At 42.5% G+C, this 17,812-nt stretch overlaps 1 protein-coding gene across 1 annotated transcript; it reads left to right on the top strand.

Moving 5' to 3' along the window:
* Positions 1–9,940: 9,940 nt before the first annotated feature.
* On the top strand, positions 9,941–16,215 carry LOC104146862 (serine/threonine-protein kinase PLK2). Its single transcript, XM_068925630.1, has 14 exons — positions 9,941–10,330; positions 10,794–10,901; positions 11,053–11,169; positions 11,363–11,492; positions 11,781–11,868; positions 12,278–12,373; positions 12,617–12,815; positions 12,911–13,058; positions 13,489–13,586; positions 14,212–14,335; positions 14,616–14,856; positions 14,957–15,086; positions 15,182–15,292; positions 15,438–16,215. The coding sequence occupies exons 1-14, from the start codon at positions 10,073–10,075 to the stop codon at positions 15,627–15,629; spliced, it is 2,040 nt and encodes a 679-aa protein (XP_068781731.1). The 5' UTR covers positions 9,941–10,072; the 3' UTR covers positions 15,630–16,215.
* The last annotated feature ends 1,597 nt before the right edge of the window (positions 16,216–17,812 follow it).

Consider the following 17,812-nt stretch of genomic DNA (forward strand, 5'->3'; position numbering starts at 1 on the left):
TGTTTTCCTCCTAAGTTACTTCCCATCAGTTCTAACAGCAGAGCTCTAATAGCTAAGCATTTCTCTGTGTCTCCCTGTCCTTAAGGAACAGAAAAGAATGTATATCAGCCTAATGCAAATCCCAAATGCTTTTCCTGCAGTTTCTTCACAGAGGGATATAATAGTGTTTGTTTTATTTTTCCCTTTGATCGGTTCTTTATTTCTATCAGTGAACATGGCTGTGCATCAGCTTCATCACAATGAAAAGTTTCAGTAGTCTGGGGAAAACTGTTTGGGAGGAGGGACGTATGAGAATACAGTTTCCCTGAATCTGAACGAGACCAGTGCTTGCACAGCTGTGTGCTTAGTAAATATTGCAGGGCATGGGAAGGTCTGTGTAGGACAAGGAATCCTGCAGGCAGATTCATGTGGCAAACACTTCCATGTGTGTACTGGACAGCAAAAGTAATAAATTGGTGAGCATGGGCCTAACAAAGTCCAATGGAGTCTATAGTCCTTAACGCATGTCAACTTCAGCATTCGCACTTACTGAGCAGCGACCTTGTTATGCAGTTTATCAGCTCTGTTTCTTTTTATACAAAGACATGCACTCTGAGACCAGTCTAACTGAACTCATGATAGCACTAAGTGAGTTTGATGCAGTACTTTGCATAGGACTGAAGTGTGCTGGAAAATGTTTCATTTTTCAGTGGCCATGTATATTTAATGTTGTGGTACATATTTTTAAAGCACACTAAGGCAGCTGCAAAATAACACTCACCACATTGGTTTCCACTTATGTGACCTTTTCCTGCTTTTAGCAAAGCATGTATAAGTGTGAACAGCACTGCTTTAACTGCAGAAAGGGCAGGAAACTAGAGTTTCATCACTGTGGGCTTTATTGAGCAGCTCACTCTCTGCCCTTCCAAATCAGTATTACTCTTCTAGAAGCAGCAGTGTTTTCTTAAGCACTGTATGTCTAATCAGAAATATCACCAAGGTCAAATTTATGGTTTTTTTTTTAAAGTATGTTTTATGAAAGTGAATATTGCAGGATTTCCTTCATACATTTCATTTACCAAATGGGTTTTAGCTGGAATCCTGAGAGCAAGTTCCTGCCATCACCTGACAGATAACTGAAAGTTTTTGATGTCTGTCATAGTCAGAAATTTGCTGATTTCATGTTTCTCAAATTTGTCATTTGAGACTCACAGCAATGAGCTACTTAACTAAGTCAGAACTGGCAAGCAAGCTTGACGTATCTTTGCCATTAGGATCTAAAGATGTAAGCCAGACAAGGTTTACAGGGAAAGGTAATATCTTTGATTTATTCAGGTTGATGTAGCTGGAAAAAAGACAGGCTTTTCACCACACCGTCCTTCCTGGAAATCTAAAATAGAAGCAGGAACGTTTAAAGCTAAATGCAAACACCAACAGGAAAAACCTCACAGTTCCCTGTGTAGGTCACCTCTACTCTTTCACTGAAGGAAGTGTCCTGTGTTACCTGAAATGAGAGCTAAAATTAGCTCAGCCACATCTCAAAAGTTCAGTAATCTGTTTTGTGGACTAAGCATCATATCCTGCTCCTACCTCTTATTTGCAATATTTTACTTCCTTTCTTAGGATTTGCTCTTTTTCAGGTACCACAGATTCATAGTTTTCTAGGCATCAGAGTCACAGTAAATATCTGTGCTCATGTCCTTACCTCATAATAAGTTCGGTTGAGCTTAAACTTCTTTTTGTACAATCTTGCACTTGCTGTGGGCTGAGACTGTGCAGGTAGACACCAAACTGTGATGCCCTTGTTAAATAGCAAATTTGCTGTGGTCTAGGCTAACAGTGATTGTTATCTAAGCTAAAAACCAACTAGCCTGCTTTAAATAATACAGAAAGGCCATTAAAAGCAGACTGAGAATCCACAACCCAAATCTGCTTAAAATGTAAATTGGATGTAGAACTAACAATGATATAGAAATAACATAGAACGAAAGTCTGCGAAAACATACCCTGCCTCAGCTGAAATGCCTAGCTCACTTTGTAGCTGCGGGACTGCATCCCCAGTTTCCCTTTTGGTTCTCCTGAGCTTCTCCTCTTAATGCAGGCATGCATGAAAGTGCACAAAAGTGTCTGTTATGGTGATAGGAAGCATATGAATGTATGCTCGGCATGTGGTCAGTCTTTGGGGTCAGTGATTGCACTCAAAAGAGATTTTTCATGTTCAAAGAGTTTCTTTGTGTTCAGAGAGCAATATTTATCCTTCTAGCTCATGGATTTTGTTATTTGGCCAGCAAGTTTTTGCTCAGTTATGGCTTTTTTTTTTGTACTTGCCAAATACCTTTCTGGAGGTTTTTCTTTGTACTGGTGAGGGCATTGGTTTCACAGATGACCAGTTAATGCCCGAGATCTCTGGCCCCTGGTGCACAGCTAAGCTCGGAAGGAGGGCAGCACCTCACTGGCCTAATTACCTTGCCTGGCTTACTAATTCTGATAATAGCTTCGGTCAAAAAAGGATACTCAAGTGAAAAGATCAAAGTGAGTTACTGGAAAAATCTAGTGTGGATTTTCACTTTCACACCTAGCTATTTAGGGCGTGCTTTTTGTTCATTTCTTTTATCTGTCCTGCGTTAACCACTACCTGCTATCATTTCTGTTCTTAATGAGCCTAGCAGACCTACTTTTATATGTCTCTGTTTCCTAGATACCGTCCATCAAAGGATAATTTTTTGTTTTGTGTTTTTTTTTAGTTTTGTTTTACAATGAGTTTACTAATGAGACTCTTTCAGGCTAGTGATCAGGGTAAGTGTAACTGCAATAAACTAATGTAGTGCCAGTCACTTTTAAATATTTACATATACAGAGAAAGTACCTTATTACCTGGAAAAGCCGTAATGATCTATGTATAAAAGAAAATAGGCATTCTCTTAAATTTAAATATTTGGGCTGCTTGCTGGAACTTTCTTTGTCAGTAAATGGAAGGCAAGGTTTGGTTCTAACAATACAACCAGGGTTGTATGATCAATGTTAAACTAGATTAAAGCAACTTGTGTTGTGAAGAGCAGTTGTTACAGCTTAATCTTTGAGCTGGTGGAAGTAAGAAATATTTAGAAAGTGTCTAATGTATGCAAGAGAGAAAAGCCTCATTGAAAAGGATGATTCTCAGAAGCTTTCCTCAGAGTTTCTGAACATGCGCCTGCATCAGGTCACACCTGATGAACAACTGCTTTGATAGTAATGTCTGTAGTGTTAACTCTCCCTTCTACACTTTTTGCTTAAGCTTGGGGCTTTAATATTAGAGTGATGGGTAGAATAAATCTAGGAAGGGCAAGAAATGTTAACCAGGTTCAAACTAATCCCAGTGTGCAAAAGAGTGCAGGATACCCTTCCCAGCAGATGATGTCATCAGACCCTTGGCTCTGACAGTGGCAGCTTTCAGCCCACTCCCCCACTCTGTGCAGTCCTTCCCTCCTGCTCTGCTCGGGATTGCTTCTCACACTTCTCTCTCGGGTATCAGAGCACTGTTGTAGCACCTCGGACACTGAAAGGAAGCCCTGGCTTGTATCTGATTAGCCAGGAACTCCTTTTTCTGTAGTCCACTAAGCTCTTCTGCCTGCAACTCTAACTATCCACAGTTTCTGTAGACCCAGGCACACATAAGACATTCATAACCGTCTGGCTGAATTACAACATTATATGCAATTGTTGAGAGTTAGGAGTAATTACTTGTGCTTCTATCTGTGAGAGCGTTCAGGTATTTGTAGCTGTATTGTTTCACAAGCATACCTAACTGCAGAAAATAAGGCAACAGATGCCTTCATCCTCCTAAATACTTGTTCCTCTCTTCTGTGCTTCACATTTATAGTATCTAGGGAGTGATCTATGCATGTCTCACTGCTGGTAATATGTACATGGAAAAACAGTTATATGGCTGTTGGCAGAAAGAAATGTCATGGAGACACATAGCCTGCAGCACAGGTTCTTCACCCTATGCACCTCATAACCCTATTTTTGTGTTGTTTTGTGTTAGCTTAGTACCAGTAACAGTGACTTTTGTCCTGCAGATTCAGGAAACTGCTTTCCTATCCATAGAAAGAAAAGTGCAAAGCTTAATCCCTACAAAACTGTCTCCTGTCCTGTGTCCTATGGTAGCTCAAGACTGAAATTGGAAAGGAAAGAGGGGAACAGGAAGGGAAACAAACTAACTGATGCAGTGAACTCTTTGTTCTGTTTAGAGGATTTTGACTGCCCTTTGGCATTATTTCCCTTAACAAGGAGGTTTTATGTTTAAAGATATTTGAGCATTGAGAAGGGCTGCAAAAAAAGCAAAAGAATCTAGACAGTTCTTCTAGGGTACAAAACACTACTCTGATTGTTCTTCAGATCTGAAGCCAAGTGTCTGTAATACTGGGCATGATGCTTTACCATCACACAGATCTTTGTTCCTTTTGCATTTTGCACAATTGATGCAGTTGCATAATGGGCCTAGCAGTCTTTTATATGGGAGGCAGGTTAATTCTGGGTATAATGGTTATATCGCTGGCATGTGGTATCTTAAATCCTGGTCTCATGAAGTCTCAAGCGCCTCCAGCAACATCCTGAAAATCAACAGTGGTTTAGCAAGTGCAGTAGCAGCATGCTGACTGAATGGGTGGCCAGGGTACCAGGATGCCTCGTTAAATATCTTGAGGTCAGATATCCTTTGGCTAAGGAGGCACTTAGGAGCCTTCACGCTGTAGAAAAAGGCAGAGTGGGCATGAGTCGTACAGGGCTCTGCATGAGGTGTTCTATCGTGTTTGTGGTCATTAGATTAAACCATTTGTTATGGATGGTAAAACAGCGCTCCTGATTCTATCCAGTGCATCACAAGGGAGGCAAATGGAGGCAGCAGAAAATTTCACTGAAGGCAGCTGGGTACCTTGCAGAGTTGTCTGTGCAAACATATCCTCAACTCTGAACTCTGCAAAATTAAAAAAATAAATTTGATGAACCTTGGTGCTTCAGAGCCTCAGCCTTTACAGTACTGATATAATTTTGAGGCTAGTATAATCTTTGTGTTTGTCTGAGATGGGCGAGAAAAACAGCCTGTTAAGAAACAAAATGAGTAAAATAACATAATGTGCAAACGTGTGGTCTGACTTCTCTCTTAGAAGTGGAGTATAGGAAGGCATTACTGAGCTTTCATGAGTGTGAGGACTAGTGCCTGAAGTCATGCTGTGAGACACCACTCACCCTAAATAGCACAAGGAAGGAATGTGAGAGTAGTGAGGGGTAAGAGAAAGCTGCGTCTTGCATTGATACTGTCTTGACTTGGCACTAACACTTGACTGCAGCTATATTATTTCCAGTTATCTAACACTCAGTCTCTGCAGAGTCGGCCATGCATCCTGACCTTGTGGATTCATCAAAATCCAGGAAATAGGAAGAATTTTGTGTCTTTGGAGATCTAATATGGAAGCCTATAGCCACTGCAACCACAGCCCTGGCTTCCTGCTGGCCCCGCAAACCCACGCAAAGCCTGCAGCGTGGGAGCAGACCTTGCTACTGCCCCAGAAAGAGATGGAAGAACTAGCATAGCCTATGTGACCATTGGGCTAGAAATCATTTTCTCTGGAGATTTTTCTGGGAAACCATATGATCGTCTTAAGCTCTTGGTAGTCTGCCTGCTTTTTAATTTGTCAATTACTTTAAATGAAACTGTGAAAGAACTCTAGTCTTTCGGAACTTTGCCAAGCTTCAAACAAAGGAAATGAAAATAAGTGAATCACAGCAGAAACAAGTCCTTTGCACCAGCTCTGCAGTGAGTTAGAGAAGATAAGGCATTATAAATGGTATCGTGTCTGCATGTAAGGATAACCTGGTGACAGTAAAACCCTGCAACGAGAATGGCTGAAAAGTTGCATGGCAGTATCAGATCAAATGTTTTGTTCTGCATTTTTGTTTAAGTCCAATGCTTTTTATACTTTATCTGATGGGGCTGCCTCTGCTAGGCACCCTACAGACTGAAATGACTACCGCAAGCAAAGCAGCAAGAGAATGGGGAAGGAGTGGAACATAAAAGCAGAGTCTGTAAGACCCATACAGGGTGGTAGAAGAAGGCTGGTGTGAAGCCGGTTGGCTAGAAAATATTAAGTTAAACTGGAGGGATGAAATGAAGGGGACAGGTTAGGGAAGCAGAAGGCAAGAGGCAAAATGAGACTGTCAGCCAGTAAAATACAGTAAGGCTAGCAATAGTTCCTTCAAACGTAATTACTACATCCTCTGATATGTCACAAAGGATCCTGAAGCTCTTTGTGTAAAAAAATTATGATTTTAATAACATAATTTCTAAAGACTGTTTTAGAAATAAAGTGTGTCTTTTATCATCTGTATTTGTTGGTATGTATTCCAGTGAAAATGCTACCTGGGGGCTCTTTACAATTTGGCCCACCTTGATGTAGAATACACTTTTCTGAACAAACTGTCATAAATTCATTTTACCAGCTGAGGGCACTCCATGATAGGCTAAGCAAGGGTGGGAGAAGTCCTGATAAAAGTTGACCTGAAGGAGGAAAATAGTCGTTTTTACAACAAAAATAAAGCATTAACTCCAGATAGGTAAAAGGCAAGCTCTGCCTGAGGGAGAAGGCTGATAAAAATACCAGCATGGTTTGCCACATGGATTGGGGCTACTGATGTATGGAACTATAGGAGCATAGCGAATTGATTCAAATGAAATAAAAATAGGCCAATCTTAAGCCCCAAACTGAAATAAATGGAATACAAAAAACTTTTTGAAAGCTCAGATAGAAATCTCTCTTTTTTTTTTCTTTTGGTAATGAAAGTTGTTAACTTCCTTTAACCCCCTCACAGCTGCAGAACAACACCTTGCAGACCTCTGAAGGCAGAGTTGAGAGCAGAGAAAGTGGTCTCCAACAAGGGAGGGCCAAATGCCAAGCGTCGTTCGAACTGAGTAGCCATTGAGTTACCTGTCTGTGGGCCCATCAGGTTGGCACTGGCATATTGCTGAAGGAAAAGCATATTTGTGGCATCATAGGAAGGCAGTTCAGCTGTTAGTCTGGAGGTCACCTAGGTAGTGTGGCCACCTGATTTCACCTAAGGACTTTGGTGCCCCAGGGAATTCATTGCCCTGATAGACACAGTGCTAAGGCTCCTTTGTAATACACAAGCAGTTAGACACTCAGGATTTGCCGTACTGCTTACTGGAAATTTGAATCTTAACACCTCTTTTCTCAATACCTGTGTCAGAACTTGCTGTTCCTGCCAGGAACTTCTTCCTGGAGTGTGGCACCCACTGTAACCAGCCCCAGGCCAGTGGTCAGGCCACTCATCCCTCTATCAAATTACCAGGTTTCCTGACCTGACCTAGTGACTCATGCCCAGGCTTCCCAGACCTTGGTAATCAGGCTGATATGGAAAAGCTGTACATAACTTTCAAGATGAAGCTGTTGGCATAAAGGATTACTTTTAGAGGGAGCTAGAGATAGGAGGGATTTTTGAAGCCTGATTTTGAGCTAAGTTGGCCCTGTTTCTTGGCAGGGAAACTGCAGTGCTGCATCCTGATCCGGCTAGAAAGCTTTTGGTATCTTAGGTAGATTTGAAATGGGCTTCACTTGGAGGCTGCAGGTAGACTCCAGCACTATGTTGACGTAACTAAGAAGAAGACACGAGAGACTCTAGGATGACTTTCATCTTATAGCTTCAAGTCCTTGTTTTAATGTTGTTTATTTTATCCAGGAGAACAGCTTCAGAAGGAAAGAACAAAATGTATTAATTGCAAAATATCCATTCGCTTTCCACAGGATTTAAGACATGTAAGAACAGTATGCAGGTGCCAGCCCTTAGGCTTTTCCAGACCTTTGCAGCTTTTCAGGATTGAACTTAGTGCCTATGGCTGAAGTCACAAAATGCTCTGTGCATCTCTGGCCCAAGAATGCAAGGCAGAACTTCTGAGATAGTGGAAAGACTAAGGAACAGGAAAGATGCAGCAGGAAGTACAAAGAAGAAAGGGCAGAAACATAATTCATCAATAAGGTCAGGAATGCTTTCAAACATTGGGACTTCTTTAGAGTAAATTCTTACTCTTGAAACATCTTTTTCTTTGTAAAACCTCTCATGGTATGGTAATGGTATGGTAAACATGGCCACTTGAAATAAGTGTTAACTAAATGCCACCTGTACCAAAGTGGTAGAAGTAATACCAAAGTAACTGAATAGACTACACACAGGCAGCCCGGCAGCCTTATGGCCTTCTGTAATTTGTCAGGAAGGGAGCCTAAAGACCTTTGCTTCAGGAAAGTAGGTAAGAATAAATAGTCTTAACCTTGTTCAGCAAAACACTTCATGTGTATTCAGCTTTAAGCATGCGCTTGTGTCCTCTTAAGGTCAATCTTAACAATCTCCTCTTAACTTTTAGCAGACAAAGCCTATTATTGTCAAATTTGCTGTCTGCCATGTGCACTTCCACTTCTTTCCAGTGGAGGGAAATCGTGTACATCTCTCCTGGCTATTTTCCCTTTCGGTGGTGCCTTTCAGCACAGGGCACAAAAGCGACTTAAACATGTGTTACAAAACAAAGCATCAAGAAATCACTTTTACATTAAGTAACTTATTTTGCAGTAACTGATACTAATTTGGAGAAAGTTAATTAGTGTGATGGAAACAATATCAGCCTGCCAATTCCTGTAAGGAATCTGATTCCTGCAAGGGGTGAGAGTTGGTACAGGGCTGAGAGTAGTCTGTGTTTCCTCATTTTCCCTCTTCCTGCTCTTACTCTCCTCCTTATGCTAATAATACTAATATGAGTTGATGAAACTGTGCAGAGAGAGAGGTAGGAAGTTAGAGACTTGCATGTAGGGGTGCCTGTCCAGTAAACAACTGGAGATGGATAAAAGCAAAGCATACAGAATCAAATGCATTTGATACTAAAGCACTGCTGTCTTCCTAATACAATGCTTAGATTTAAGGGAAATGTAAATATTTTTGTTAATTTCTGCACTTCTGTTATTGAAAAATGGATATGCTAGTGTTCACACATGAGTGTATTTTACTGTTATTTTAATATGTGAACTGGGGAATGTTCAGGGAGTGACATTAGAATCATTTATATAGTTACATGTTCTTAGATTCCTTGTATATTAAATCAGCTAGATGGTTTTTTACCAGCAATGAAAGTGTGCAAATGTACTCCCAGTGCTTACCAATATGCAAACAATATTTCAGGAAAGTGTAATAAATTGAGGAAGTAATGAATGTCTGCATTTTTGCATGTTTAGAATGACAGAAGAAATGCAAAACACTTTCAGATTTAAAAAAAATTTAAAATACGCTTCTTTGACCATCACCTATGTTCAAGCAGCTAGGTCAGCGGTCCTACAGGTCCTGAACTGTGGTCTCTAGATCCTTCAGTGTTCAAGAGGGCTTACGGAGCAAACAGTAATTTTAATTTCAGCTTGCAAAACAGCAGCCCGGGGATGGGAGAGCCCGCCGCAGCAGGAGGTGCTGCCCCGGTGCAGCGCTGCCCCGGGCTGGGACGAGGTGCCGGGGGGGGGGCCGGGCTCGGGCTGCTGGGAAGGGGGGAGTGGGGTGGGGGGAGGGTTGCAGCATCTGCTGCCCCAAGTGTCCTGGGCGAAAAAAGCAAATAGGGCGAGACCCACGCTGACGGCAGCCCGCACGCTCAGTCAGAACTGGACGTGCTCGGTGTTTAATAACGCAACCTAACGCAGCAGTCAATGACTGCCCTGCGCGGCTGAAGGGGCCTCTAGAGGCCTTCAAAATGTCAGTTCGCTTATTTACGTGCACTTGGGCTATTTAGGGAAAAACCCGCTCCTGCCCATGAAAATAAAAGAGCAGTCAGAAGCGACCGTCCCTCCGCTAGGCCCGACAGCGCTGACGGCCCGGCGGCGGCACCAGGCAGCGCTCGCTCTCCCGGCCGCCCCGCCCCGCCCCGCCCCGCTCGGCTCCGCCCGCCCCGTCGGCGGGCGGGCGCGTCCCCGCGGGCCGCCCGCCCTCCCGCCCGCTCGCTATATAGCGGCGAGCCGCGGCGCTGCTCGGCGTTGGGAGCGTCGGAGCGGGCGGGTGGGAAGGCAGGCAGGCAGGCATGGAGCTGCTGCGGACCATTGCGTACCCGCCGGGCGGCGGCGGCGGCGGCAGCAGCACCACCACCACCACCACCACCACCACGAGCACCACCAAGGGCTGCGAGGCGGCGCTGGGCAGGGCCGCGGGCGGCGAGTCCCGCAGGAAGAAAGCGGAGGAGCCGCCGCACCCGCACTCCCACCCCGCCGCTGAGGTCTCTCGGATTATAACCGACCCCACGACGGGGAAGCGCTACTGCCGCGGCAAGGTGCTCGGAAAGGTAATGGCCGGAGCGGCGGCGGGTCGGGGCTGGCGGCCCCGCCGGCTCTTCGCCGCGTGCTCGGCGCTGCGGGCCCCCTCGGCGGCCGCGGACCCTCGGATGCTCGAGCGCATCACGCTGGCGCCTTGCTAGCCTCGGAGGGAGCCCGCTTCCCCTTTTGTTGCAGAGGTGCCGTGTCCCACACGTAGTGTGGTCAGTGGCCCTTCCTGCCCCTTCTTCATCTCTGCCCCTGAATGCAAACGGAATCGTGCCTTTTAGCTCGGGCAGACCCGCAAAAATGACTTTCATTGGGGGAGCGGGGAAGTAGCACCTTTCCTCTAGGTAATGGACCTAAGACCCATCTTTTGCCAAACTGTCCTGTGGAGAGGAAGTTACTTGACTAATATATGAGCTGGTGAATGACTAAGTGTGGGACTTCTTTCATACCTGGTATAATTGCCTTTTTTGTGTGTGTTCTCTTTAGGGTGGATTCGCTAAGTGTTATGAGATGACAGATTTGACAACAAATAAAGTTTATGCTGCAAAAATCATTCCTCACAGCCGAGTAGCAAAACCTCATCAAAGGGAAAAGGTGTGTGTGCATGGATGACTTTTATTTATTCCCTCCCCCCACTCTCTTTGTATGCTGGGTTGCCCAGCCCTTTCCCTGAGATCGCTGTCTGCTCAGCCTTGCGGACACAAGGCTAACAACGCTTTCTCTCCCTCCCCTTGTCTGTCTTCAGATTGATAAAGAGATTGAGCTGCACAGAATGCTTAATCATAGACATGTCGTGCAGTTTTATCACTACTTTGAAGACAGAGAGAATATTTACATTCTTCTGGAGTACTGCAGTAGAAGGGTGAGCATCAACTGGGAGAAATCCAGTATATACTTACCTGGAATCTGGAACTAATTTAAATATGTAATGTGTAAAAGGTATTTTTTTTATGGTTTCTTTAGTTATCATTTCTCCATGCATTGATTTACTCCTGCTTAAGGTGAATCGTTTCCGAATGGTCACTGATATTTGTGCCTTTGTTTTCCCCCTGCAGTCAATGGCTCACATCTTAAAAGCAAGGAAGGTATTGACAGAACCAGAAGTGCGATACTACCTCAGGCAGATTGTGTCAGGGCTCAAGTATCTTCATGAACAGGAAATCTTGCACAGGGACCTTAAACTAGGTAAGTTCTACTCCTCGCTGTCTTCAAAACATAATCCTCTAGCCCTGTCGGCTTTGTACCGCTTTATACTTGTCTGGCAATAGCTTAATTGATAGAATCAGCTCAGTCTCTCTTACAGTGGAAAACTGGGGTGCTTAAGGGATGACATTAAGTATTCCTGTTTTAAAAAAAAAAAAAAAAAAAAAATTCTGGCTGGCTTCTGGCTTTGAACAAAGTATGACTCAGCACCTGTGGCAAATGCATTCCTACCTTGCAAGAAAAGGACTAACTGGAATTTCTTTCTACTAGGTAACTTCTTCATTAATGAGAACATGGAACTGAAACTAGGTGACTTTGGCTTGGCAGCTAGACTGGAACCACTGGAACACAGGAGGAGGTAGGAGCATCAAAAACCTGCATAGGCTAGTAGTAAATGAAACTAAATTCATTCAGAGAGAGATCCTGTTCCATAGCAAAAGAAAATTACTTCTGGGATCAGAATTTCCCCTGCTGGAAGACGGGGTGCTATGTGCTTTGACTTTTGCTTTCCCCTGAGCATTTGGATAATAGCAAATGCCAGAGGCAGAGTATCTGACTGACTAATAGAGCAGATGTGAATCTGCTGTTCTTGTATCATGAAACATCGTTGCACTTTTAACATTCATAGAACTACTTTTTTAGTAGTCTCTAAGTAGAAAAGGTACTAAGTACAAAATCAAAAGTAAAATTTGTCCTATGAAAAACAGGTTCTCTCCTCTTTCTATCTGAGATGCTAACCGACTGACTCTGGCCTCTTTGATTTGCAGAACAATATGTGGCACACCAAATTACCTCTCCCCAGAAGTCCTCAACAAACAAGGGCATGGCTGTGAATCTGATATTTGGGCCTTAGGCTGTGTAATGTAAGTACTTTGCTACCTTTGAAATGAAATATTGCTATCACTGGCTTAGACCTTAAAGTAATCAAAGGGGATGCAGCACTGCATGAGTTTGCAGCCCTTTAGATATGTCTAACCCAATTGCAGAAATCCTCCTTGCTAGGAGATGGACAAAAAAAAACCTTTTTCCTAGTTGTAGTTAAGTGTTTTGGGTGTGTACTTTAAAAAACAAGCAAACAAACACTTGTTTCCTCCCCTTTTAAACAGGTATACAATGCTGTTGGGGAGACCCCCGTTTGAGACGACAAATCTTAAAGAAACCTACAGATGTATAAGAGAAGCAAGATACAGTCTGCCTTCATCTCTCCTTGCACCTGCGAAACACTTGATAGCTAGCATGTTGTCAAAAAATCCTGAAGACAGGCCCAGTCTAGATGATATAATTCGACATGACTTTTTCTTACAGGTTTGTACTGGCTTTTATTCTGTCTGGAAAAAAATATCTGCTCTAAAAATGCACCCTGTGGTCTAAAAACTGGTCTCTGAATCTCATTTCCACAGGGCTTTACACCTGACAGACTTTCTGCTAGTTGTTGTCACACTGTTCCTGATTTCCATTTGTCAAGTCCTGCTAAAAATTTTTTCAAAAAAGCAGCTGCTGCTCTCTTTGGTGGTAAAAAGGATAAAGCGAGATACTTTGACACTCACAGTAAGTGGACTATAACTACACTTAAACTTATCCTTATGCCATAATCGTCACAGCTGTGAGGTAGCAACAGAGCAGTTGTATTTACATCTCAGAGCTGTCTTGGGTTAGTTTGACTTCTTTATCGATAAGAGTAGATGGTGGCCTGCAACCCGCATTAACTTGCATGAGGAAATAGTTCTGATGGCCTACAGACAAGCTATAGTGGCCTTCTGATAGTCTATTTTGTGGGTGGTGTTTTTTTTTTTTTTTTTCAGTATATTGTGTAGGCTGATCTCTGTATTTCTCTCCTGGGAGACTATGACAGGTTTAAAAGAAGATAGTTTGGAGGAGATAATACACTTTACAGCCAGCTTGCTACATTTACTGTAATGCAGGATCTTACAGTGCTTCCAGATGCAGCATTAAGTTTTGTGGACTTCTTTTGTTACAGATAGACTAGCGAAAGAAGATGAAGAAATTTACAAGCTCAGGCATGATTTGAAGAAGACATCAATAACCCAGCAGCCCCACAAACACAGAGCAGATGAGGTAAATGCAACTGCAGTTCAATTCAAATCCAATAACAGTGGGGTGGAGTAGCTATAATTAAATTATTTGACTTGGATATCCCAGCTGGGATTGTACACAGCATAATCAAGCTTAAATGATTAGCAGAGTTGCTTTAAGAGGGCTTAACTGAGCTTCAGCAAGGTATGGTAGCCTTTGTAGGGAGACTATCAATTTTGTCTTTTGAGTAATTATAGAAGCCATTGTCACCTATGTGGAAACTTGTTTGCTGAGTGCTGTTTCCTTATACCCTAAACACAGGGCTTCAGTTCAGGATCAAATAGAACTTCCTCATGAATAAATTGCTGAGGTCTAACTCTTACTGTGTGGTGTTCAGGCCTGCACCCAGCTGTTCCTTTTCTAGGGCAGGAGAGTAAAGACAGATAATAGCATGAAAGATGCAAATTGAAGATCTAAAGAATGGGAAGACCTGGCATGCTTCTTTCTAAGCTCAGTCTAATAGCAGCTCTTTGTACTTGCTGGGAAAATTAATACCAGTTTTTCTAGAATTTATCACTTGTTGATGGCCAGGAGAGGCATGCAAAACTTGTGTATAAGCCTTGGCTTGTGTTTTATTTGATGCTTACATGTCTCATGTCCCTTCTAGGAGAACCAGCCTCCTAACACAATGGTAGCCAAGCCGGAAACATTATCAGATACAAAGCAGGTTGGAGATGCTATTCGGATGATAGTCAGAGGAACTTTGGGAAGCTGCAGCAGTAGCAGTGAATGTAAGTGAATGTACCATAACATCTCTAATTCTAAACCCTGCTCTTCTAAACCCTGCTCTTGCCGTCTTCATGTCTCAGATTTAGGAGTCTGAAACAAGCAGCTGCTTTTTCCTCCCATCTTTAATACTCTTAAATTTAAGTTTTATAACCAGTACTCTGGAAGAACAAAAACTGGAAAGCCATCAAGGCTAGATTTCTTAAAAGGGAGCTTAGATAAAGGTTTGGAATGAGATCCTGCTCTCTGTATGTTCTTGTCCATCTAACAGTCCTTCTCTTTCAGGCCTGGAAGACAGTACTATGGGAAGCGTGGCTGATACAGTCGCAAGGGTATTGCGAGGATGTCTAGAGAACATGCCAGAAGCAGACAGCATTCCTAAGGAACAGCTGACGGCATCCTTCCAGTGGGTTACAAAATGGGTGGACTATTCTAACAAGTATGGCTTTGGGTACCAGCTGTCAGACCACACCGTCGGTGTCCTCTTCAACAACGGGGCGCACATGAGCCTTCTGCCAGACAAAAAGTAGGTACTCCAGACAGTTACAAAACTGACAATTCCCTAAGGCAGTTTAAATTTGAAATGCTTGAATCTAACATCCTTATCTTTTTTTCTTCTCTTACAGAACAGTTCATTACTATGCTGAGCTAGGCCAGTGCTCTGTCTTCTCAGCCACAGATGCTCCTGAACAGTTTATTAGCCAAGTAACTGTTCTGAAGTATTTCTCTCACTACATGGAAGAAAACCTTATGGATGTAAGTACAGCACCTTCTGCATTTTGAGGTGTAGAAACGGAACTTGAACTAAATGTGAGCTGAATGCTAAACATAGCATCTGTTCCCCTTCCTAGGGAGGAGATCTGCCCAGCCTAACGGATGTTCGTAGGCCCAGGCTTTACCTCTTACAGTGGCTTAAATCTGATAAAGCATTAATGATGCTCTTCAATGATGGCACATTTCAGGTAAGCTTGTAGCCTATCTCTGAGAAAGTGCTTCTGAAATAATGTTGAGCAGAATGAGATTGTGACTTTTCTTTACGACTCTTAAACATAAGCACCAGAAACTGAGGAAAAAAGTATACAAACAGGAACTCTTTTCTCTTTGCAGGTAAACTTCTATCACGATCATACGAAAATCATCATTTGCAATCAGAGTGAGGAGTACCTCCTTACCTACATCAATGAAGACAGGATATCCACAACGTTTCGTTTGACAACTCTTCTGGTTTCTGGGTGCTCATTGGAACTAAAACACAGAATGGAATATGCTCTGAACATGCTGCTGCAGAGATGCAACTGAAGAGATTGACTCTGTTAAACCAAAAGGACCCTATTGTTCACTGTGAAATCTACAGTGGAGATGGTGGAGCAACTAGTATGTTGATGATGGATGTGTGGTGGTACGAAAACTTGACTGTCATAGTGTGCTGGGCACACTTCTAATGGACAGAAGCCTAAACCTACTGTTGGACTAAAATGGTGTGACAAGGAGTTCTTCAGACCATAGCTTTTTTTGCTTCATGTGTGTGTTAAAGATATTTTTGACTCAAACTCGGCAGACTGTGACTGCTTGCTCTATAAAGGAGCATTTCTGATGGAGTTAAACTGTGAATATGCATCTGGAAAGGGAGGGAAGGGAGAGCTCCATTGCTGTGGAATAGCTGTAATAGGCAGCTGCTGGCTGCTTAACTGTGAACTATGGCCATACTTTTTTTTTTTTTCCTCATTATTTTTCAAAAACTACCCACACTTGTGGCTGGAAAAGTGCATTCCTTGTTAATAATTTTTTTTATTTATTACAGCCTAAAGTGAAGTATTTATTACTTTTTTTTGGGACCTTGATATTTTAAATATAAATCTGTTGGCAATAAAGAAAATGGAAAATCCGAAGCGCCAGTCTCCACTGTCTTTACAATACAGCTTAACATGCCCTGCTTTGCATTGCTAAAAAACTTCCAAGGTCTCCTTTCCTTATGACATCTAAGAAAACAATAGTGCTGGCCTGCTGCAGGTCAGGATGTAGATGACTGAGGCTCTAAACCTGAGCAGTCTGGCTAAGTTTATGCACAGCAGCAGTAATAAGCATCAGTATGCTGTTTCTAACTATAGCAGTAAATCTGAATCAACTCCTGATGAAGCTCACAGAATACTTCTTCTGTAGCCTTGACACTTTATGCTAGTTATTATACTAGTGACTGGAAACATAAACCAAAAGTTAGTACAGATCTCTTCAAGCTACTTCATTCCAGAATTGATAATGATGTCTTACAGTTACTGAAAGCCATTCCTTATTTCTGCATGATAGGTAGTGGAAAGTAATTGTGATAACTGGAGCTGTATATGTTCACTATAGAAGCATTGCTCTTATTCACAAAGTAATCACGCTATCCTAACAACTCTACACTAGAATGAACTGTCCACCACGTTATTAGGCACACTGCTCTTCCATTGTGTTTTCTTGTATGCGTCTGCTGGGGTTACTATTTAACCAAGAGCAGGCAAAGTAAAACAAAAGGAGTAAGAAGATTGAAGGCTGACTTAGTATCAACTTTTTGGGTTACTTTACCAAGTTGATAACATTAGACAACTACCCTTTAAGTCCTGTTCCATAAAATTTTGTTGGAAGTTCTCGGTTCAGTAACTTAGAGCAGCTGACAGTTGGTTTGCCTCTCAGTGCAATCCCATTGCTAGTAAGAGTACATATATTATAGCAACTATAACTCCTAAGCTGAAAGCAATGCTATTTGTCTAAGTGATGCAAGTAGAGGGAATTACTGAGAATTTACCACTCAGTACAGGAGAGGAACGTCTACTTGTAGCCCGGGCTTATTTGCTCTCTTTGGTGCCTACATGTTGCATAGCACTTGGACCTGTGTGTGCCATGGCAGACGCATGGCAGTCTTCAAGCAACAACTTCTTGCTTGCTAATACTGTAGCAAACAGTAGTTCCCTTGCTTATTTGGATTAATTGTCACATAACTGAGCCAGGTCTGTGCTGAAAGACAATACTCCATTGCCATCAGTGTTTCAATCAAAGCAGCTGAACACGAGGAGCAGGCAGTCAATATAATAAAGCTCAGACTAAACAAAGTGCAGATGTCAAGCCAAAATAGTGAGCAGGGAGGTATCACTGACTTGCTTCATCTTGCAGCAAGCATGTATAAATGTGATTGTTTTCCTTTTATTGAATACCATACATTAGGTAATATTTATTTACTTCTCAAGTCTAGACAGGAAGACCTAATTGAGTTCTTCAGATAGATTCATTAATGTAACTCTAGGCAGTCCAGTGAAGTTAAATATATGCTTGCTATAGTGAGCAGAATTCAGCTTCCCAGCTGTTTACTTTCTTCAAGGGAAAATGGTTGATGTTATTCCTGGGAGGCAATGACTTGCCTTTCTGCTGCACATACACAGTCATTGTTGAGCCGTTTTCTCTTAGAAAGTAAGATTTCACTTTTTCTTAACGACACCAGTAAGCAC

This window comes from Struthio camelus, chromosome W (genome assembly GCF_040807025.1).
Source record: "Struthio camelus isolate bStrCam1 chromosome W, bStrCam1.hap1, whole genome shotgun sequence".
Taxonomy (NCBI): Eukaryota; Metazoa; Chordata; class Aves; order Struthioniformes; family Struthionidae; genus Struthio; species Struthio camelus.